We start from the raw sequence: 6,901 nt of genomic DNA, 5'->3' as shown, positions 1-6,901 counted from the left end.
GGTGCTCAAGGCAAAGATCACCAACGCCAGCTGACAGGAATCCTAGTGTTGGCCCACCTTCTCCACCGCCTGCACGGGACCCCAGCATGGATCCGCCATCACCAGCCGCACAAAGTGAGCCAATTCCGGCATCATCACAGGCCGCACAACAGAATCAGAGTCAGCGACATAAGGCATACACGGTACCTTCGGTCCAGCCATCTCAAAAGCAGCAAAGAAAGAAGAAAAAGAAGGCTCCAGAAGAGGAAGAGGCAGAAGAATCGTTTCAAACCTTCTTGCTGAAGCGCAAGCTACTGAGGGAGGCTGCGAACAAGAAGCCAGAAATAGATCCGGTTGCAAAGGCACACTTTGTTAAACACTTCATCAAAGATCCCACCAAGGAGAAAGAAAGAGAGTCGGATTATGATCGGCAGATCAGAAAGTGCTACAGCAACCCCAAGAATCGCCTGATTAATGCAAAGACCGTTCCCCAGCTCGGAGAGCAGTCCAAACAATCGATCCCTCCGTTGATAGTGCCGCATGAAAACTGTCCCGATGAATCAAGAGATCCGTTGACCATGGCTGGGATGATATTGCAAACTGATCTAATAAGGGCTCAATTGCTTGGGGATGCCCTACAGAATGCCCGCGGCAGGAAAAAATTTGTACTTGGTGAACCTTTGATATGGCCAGAGTTGCTACCATTCCTACCAACGAGAATGGCCGAGTTACACAAATGGTATGCCGTGCAATCTAAAGCTAGTAAATTAGAGATGTTCCCAACTCGGATTAAAGATGAGCATTTCTGGCGGGGGGCAGATGATGTATATATCGAGTTTGCATCACTCTACGATTTATACCATCAAGATGCCCTTCACAAGTCCCTCGTCAGTGTATGGTGCATGTAAGTATTGTCTCTCGTTTCATTATTTTAGCCTTGTGTGTTGACTGATCCCCGTTTTTCTTGTGTCCCGTAGGTCAAAAATTCAAATTTGCCGAAAGAAGAACTTCCATAACGTCGGGTTCTTCGACCCCGATATTATACACGATAAATCGCTAGCGCTAAATCCTGGAGACATAGTCAATGTTATATACAGGGGGTTGCGTAAAAATAGCATGTGTCCCTTCATTCTCTTGCCATACAACCATCAGTGAGTCGTTCTTTGTTAGACTTTTTTTTTCAATCCCTTCGTATTAATAATACTATTTAATAACTATTATAATCAACATTAATTGGTTATGCGTATGTATATGCACAGCTTTCATTGGATATTGCTTTGTATTCGGATTGAGGAGCACAAGGTCTTGGTGTACGACTCGTTAAGGCAAGATAAATCAAAGTACCAAGATATCATCGAGGTGGTAAATACTGCATGGGGTCGCTACCTCCACAAACACATAGGCTTGCCCATAGGTGAAATCGAGCCTCTTCATTGGGTGACTGATTTTCCGGTATGAATATACTCTCGCTACTAATGTCATTCGCAATAAACATCAGAAAAATTCTATATCGTAACCCACGTTTGTCCATAGTGTTGGAGACAGGGCCAAGGAAACAACTTATGTGGATACTACGTATGCGAGTGGATCAACTCTTTTGCAAGTGAAAAAGGGCAAATGACAGTGGAGGCATTCAATGTACGTGAGCACAATCACATCTGCTCATTATTTTAATTCATTATTTTTTATTCTCATGTTTTTATCGAAAAATGTGACAGCGTTGGCGGATGAAAGAAGAACTCATTGAAATCGCTCGGATCAGGGCAATTCAAGAAGCTATATGCGGATTTCTACTCGATGAAGTCATAAATCCTAAGGGCGAATTTCATGGCGATCTCCGTCTAAGCGTTGCCCAAGAAGATCCGACGACGAGGAAGCTGATACGTTATTATAGTTGATGTGCGCAATAATTTGTAATATCTCATGTACTTTTGAATTCCTAAATGTTCCATACATGACAAATATATATATAAATATAAATATATAATGTTAGTGTAATATTCTGTTCTAATAATACTATGCAATGCAAAGAGTACGACTATGTAGTCACATACGCTAGAAATACGCATAGCCATACGTATAAAAACGAAAAGAAAAGAAACAAAAAGAAGAAAAAACATTTAGTGCCGGCTAGTAATATCAGCCGGCACTAACCTTGCTGTCAGGACTCGGGCGGGGGCGGGCACGTTAGTGCCGGCTGGTATTACGGACCGGCACTAACATACGCACGTTAGTGCCGGCCATTTAGTGCCGGCCACAGGGACCGGCACTAAGCCGTCCTGTGACTGGCACTAATGTGCCGTTCTCCAACAGTGTCCGTAGACACCGTAGGTTGGGTTTACCCTAATCAACACTCGACATGCATTCCTCGACCGAAACGGTATGATTGATGCAGACCTTTCCCAAAAGCCTAGGCGGCTCGCGGCGCATGCAGCAGAGATAGTATTACTCAAGATAGCATGCCTTTCCTAAATCCTCTGGCTAGGAAGCTGCTACATGTCGCTCGTTGGGTGCCTGCCCCTGCCCGTTTGTGTGTGTGTGGGGTGCGCGGTGCGCCTATACGTGTACCGAACTGCTACTAGTCCATATCTTAAGAGCCATCGGTCAGTCGAGGTGATCTCACCGTGTCTACTTGACTCTGGTTCTCGAAGGTTCGCTCGTCGTGCAACGTGCATCCATGCTGCGCTTCTCTTTTGATCGGTCGGTTACAAATTCACTAGAAGGTGGTGTGCCCCTGCGGATCGGAGACCAGCAGCGATGGTCGTCGGCTCGCTCCGATCCTGGATCGCCGTCGACGGCGCCGCGACGGCCGGCAGCCTGCAAGGTGTCTGCGTGTGCTCCGCTGCGGTCGCGCGATACTGATGCAGTGATGTGATAGATGGCAGGTCAAAATGCCCCATGGGTTTTCGCCTTTCGGGTGATCTCGCATCCATCCTGGTCCTGGCCATGGCGCCCTCCACGTACGGGGGGTTTGACCGCGCGCGCCGGCCGGCGACCGGCGGCCAGCGGGCGGTCGGACGCCGCCGCGCGCTGGGAAGTAAAGGAGGGACGCCTGCCGGCCTGCTGCGGCGTCCAAATTAAAATTTGCTCTCTAGAAGCTCCGAGGTGTGCAGATGACGTAATTGATCGAACGAAGACGATGATGGCTAAGCTCACAGTACTTATTGCCAGTAAACAACTTAAATATATAATAACTGAAACGAAAATTGTTCAATTTTCTCCCAAAATACAAAAATTGCTCAAAAATTGCCCAAAATACAAAAATTGCTCAAACCGTGTCGAGGTCTGAGATGTTAATAGATTATTTATGTCTAGAGAATGTTTTTTTTCAAAATATGCAGCTTCTCACATAGACTACTCTTCACTATTGGACTTGTACGAGGCTGGAGAATTCTGGAAGAGAGAGAACATATACAGTGATGTCCGGAAAACAAACGTGCAGCCCACCGGGGAAATTTGGTAACGAAACAATTTGGAACCAAAGGATGGATTGACGGTTTGCTGGGCTGGATCAGAATTCGAGCTGTGCCAATGTGACCTTCTGGGCCTAGGCCCGACCTATACAGATCTCTGTATACAGAATTAAAAATTTCATTGTGTCAGCCCCTCGCATGGCTGGAGTAGCTCAGTTGGTTAGAGCGTGTGGCTGTTAACCACAAGGTCGAAGGTTCAAGCCCTTCCTCTAGCGTGTTTTTAGTATTATTTTTAAAAACTGTGCTTTTTGTATAATTTCACTATCAGCGTGTTTTTAGTATTATTTTTCCAAACTGTGCTTTTTGTATAATTTCACTATCTTTTTGCCCAACCGTGTCTTTCATAAAATTTGAAAATCAAACTAAATGCAACCATTCAATCTGTGCTTGCCCAACCGTGTCTTTCCTAAAATTTGAAAATCAAACTAAATGCAACCATACAATCCCAAGCGCCAATGCTCTCGGCACGGCCGATTCCCTATTATTTTCATTGCCCGCTGATTGATACATACACATACAAGATACAACACTCAAAAACCACTCCATAATCCATATACATGAACTGCATCGCATGCTGTCGTGCGCCATGATTTTTCGCCAACAGATCAAAGACCATGCAATTCCCGCACAAAAATCGGGAACCAATAAAGCATCACTCCAACCATTCATCTTTCTTGTATGCTATGCACACGCGAACTTTTAACTAAGTACAGGAGCTTGATCGCTCTCATCATTCGCGGGCGAGCGAGCGAGCTCGATCACGAGATGGAGTGGCGGCGGCGGCGCTGGAAGAGCACCTTGGCGTCGGCGGTGGCCTTGGCGCCGAGCTGCTGCAGGCCGGGCTCGGCGGCCGGGCGCATCCGGAAGAGCCTGCCGAGGCTGCGCGCGAAGCCCCGGAGCAGGCGGTTGGCAGGGCCCACGCGAACCAGCTCCCGCTTCATGCTCACGTGGTCCTTCTCCAGGTCCGTCAGCCGCATCCGCATGCGCGCCACCTCCAGCTTCAGCTCCCGATTCTCGCGCCGCACCGACGCGTAGTTGTCCCGCGGCGACATGGCGCCGCTGCCCACGCCGCTGCCGGACCGCATGTTCACGCCGCCCTGCGCCGCCGCCGCGCACCCGAAGAAGAGCGCCGCATCGTGCCCGCCGCCCATGCTGCCGCCGCCGCCGCCGGCCTGGATCGCGCTCCGCAGCCGCAGCTGCTCGAAGTAGAGCACCTGCACCGCCATCTGCACCGGCAGCCGCTCGTTCTGCGCCGCGTGGCTGCACGCGTCCGGCGTCAGCCGCTGGCAGTCAATCGCCTTGCACAGCCGGTACCGCTCCGCCTCCTTGATGTTCGGGTGCACCTGCGCTCAGCAGCTCGATCAAAGCTAATTAAGCTGCCTCGCTAGCGGCGGGGGGAAGGAAGGAAATCCGATCAATGAATGAATCGGTAGGTATCCTTGCCTTGAGGAAGATGTCGACGGCGCGGTAGAGGCCGTCGGTGACGAGGCGGGCGTGGTCGGGGAGCAGCTCGGCGAGGGAGATGAACTTGGACGGCAGGATGTTGGAGTCGAGCGCCACCTCCGCGAGGTAGCTGTCCAGCAGCTTGGCGGCCTTCACCAGGAGGCTCTGCTTCGGGGACCGCGGGCTGTCGTAGTCGAACCCGCCGTCCTCCTCGTTGTCGTCGTCGAGGTTGAGGAACACCGAGAAGATGCGCGCCACCACGTCCGTGTCGTACAGCCCGTGCTGCTGCCCGGCCGGCGTGCCCGTGCCCGCGCCCGCGCCCGCGCCGGCGGCGATGAGTATGTCCTCCAGGATGGCCTGGTCCAGCTGCATGCCGATCCGCTTCTCGAGGTCGGCCCTGCAGATGCTGGACGCGGACACCGCCATCGCCGTCTTGAGGAGCCCCGAGAGGAAGGCCATCGGCACGGGGCTCCTCTTCGACTGCGCCGGGAGCAGGCTCACGATGGTCTCGACGACGGCGCGCTGCTTCTTAACGGCGTCGGCGTCCGCGCCGCCGCCGCACTTGGCGGCGCCGTGCACGTCCCTCGCCATGAGCCCGTGCAGCGAGTTCTGCGCGTAGTTGATGAGGATCCGCGTCACCGTCTCCTGCTTGAGCCCCTTGGCCTTCACGGCGGAGAGCAGGCGCTGGAACAGGTCGAGCCCGAGGCCGGCCACCGACTTGCCCCACCAGTCGCCCGGCGAGTCGAGCTCGGCGACGAACGCCGCGGGCGGCTTGAGCTGCGCGCACTGGTCCAGCTTGGACAGGCCCGAGGTGAGCTGCTCCTTGCACACGTTGCTGGCGATGGCGGCGATGAGGCGCGCGGGGAGGTTGACGTCCTCGGCGGCCGGGAGCAGCGCCTCGCAGCTGCGGAGCACGGCGACGGAGCTGGCGATGCTGGGGAGCACGGCGTCGCGGAGGAAGGCCTCGGCGCGGGCCTCGAGGTTCTTGTCGGAGAAGTCCTCGGTCATCTGCAGGTAGTGCGCGGCGCAGCGGAGCATGGCGACGTTGGCGACCGTGACGTCGACGTGGACGCCGTAGCAGAACTTGGCGGCGAGCTCGAACGCCGGCGCGCCGCCGGGCGTGCCGTGCAGGCTGTGCCGCGCCAGCTTGGCGTCCTTGGCCTCCGCCACGAGCCGCCGGATCTTGCCGCTCCGGGAGACCAGCGGGAACTGCGCGAACAGCTATGCCGCCGGCGTTAGGACACTGGACACCGCTTTATCATCTGCTGCCCCTGCGCTGCGAAGCAAATTTTCTTGGTCAGGAGCTCTCACCTTGTGGAGGGCGAAGCTGGACGTGCCGACCTCAACGGTGAGGTCGCTGGAGACGTCGGTCGGAGGCCTGCAAGTGCAAGATCGAAGAAGGGCTCATGCATCAGGCTCAAATGTTGGTCTGATCATACTACTGGCAGTGGATGAAATGTTCAGAGAGTTGAGTTGGCAAACAGCTCGGATTACGGGATCTGAGGAGGAGCAGAATGAGTTACCACTCATTGGCGTGGCGGCTGATGAGACTCGGCCGGAACGTCCTCTTCCCGGAGATGCTCTGCTTCAGCTCTGTCACCGTCGCCACGCCCATCTCTCTTTCTCTCTCCTCTCCCTTCTCCCTCCCTCTCTCTCTCTCTAATGAAGTAAGCAAGCACTGCAAAGGGATGCACGCCTAAATATGTTTACGTGGGCGTCAGGACAGAGAACACTGCAGCGAGCGCTTTTCAAGACAGTGGCGAGTGTGTGGTGTGGGAGTGCGTGCAGAAAGCTTGAGGTGAATGAAATCTGATGCCCAGGGCCATGGCCATGGGCAGGCAGTTCAAAAGCTTCCTGCTATGCTAGCAAAAAGAAAAAGAAAGAAAGAAAGAAAACTACTGCTAGCCATTGCACAAGGGGGATGGAGGTCTGATGATGACGGTGCCGACTGCAAAGCCATCTCGGCAGGGATGAGCCATGAGTCGCACTGTTATTAGGAAATGTGG

The 6,901-nt window shown here is 53.4% G+C and overlaps 1 protein-coding gene and 1 non-coding gene across 3 annotated transcripts; one reads left to right on the top strand and one right to left on the bottom strand.

Moving 5' to 3' along the window:
• Positions 1-3,593: 3,593 nt before the first annotated feature.
• Positions 3,594-3,667, top strand: TRNAN-GUU. The gene has a single exon. It is a non-coding gene; the product is annotated as a tRNA-Asn (tRNA).
• Positions 3,668-3,882: 215 nt separating this feature from the next.
• On the bottom strand, positions 3,883-6,901 carry LOC120693077 (BTB/POZ domain-containing protein At1g03010-like). Of its 2 annotated transcripts, none has more exons than XM_039976479.1 (4): positions 6,419-6,901; positions 6,207-6,273; positions 4,896-6,116; positions 3,883-4,795 (listed from the first exon to the last, which is right to left on the bottom strand). In XM_039976479.1, exons 1-4 carry the CDS (start codon positions 6,508-6,510, stop codon positions 4,211-4,213), a joined length of 1,965 nt encoding a protein of 654 aa, XP_039832413.1. In that variant the 5' UTR covers positions 6,511-6,901; the 3' UTR covers positions 3,883-4,210. The 2 variants fall into 2 exon arrangements, with proteins under 2 accessions (XP_039832413.1, XP_039832414.1); XM_039976480.1 differs by having other exon boundaries at positions 4,896-6,104; positions 6,419-6,899.

This window comes from Panicum virgatum, chromosome 9N (assembly GCF_016808335.1).
Source record: "Panicum virgatum strain AP13 chromosome 9N, P.virgatum_v5, whole genome shotgun sequence".
NCBI classification, from domain to species: domain Eukaryota; kingdom Viridiplantae; phylum Streptophyta; class Magnoliopsida; order Poales; family Poaceae; genus Panicum; species Panicum virgatum.
Note: the sequence above shows the minus strand (reverse complement) of the source record. Positions and strands in the feature narration are given on the sequence as shown.

Bases quoted from the DNA above. Each gene is read 5' to 3' on its own strand.
- LOC120693077 (XM_039976479.1), bottom strand. From the start codon at position 6,510: ATGGGCGTGGCGACGGTGACAGAGCTGAAGCAGAGCATCTCCGGGAAG. The intron at 6,274-6,418 runs GTAACTCATTCT...TTGCACTTGCAG, and splicing joins AGCCGCCACGCCAATGAGTG to GCCTCCGACCGACGTCTCCA. The intron at 6,117-6,206 runs GTGAGAGCTCCT...CCGGCGGCATAG, and splicing joins CCAGCTTCGCCCTCCACAAG to CTGTTCGCGCAGTTCCCGCT.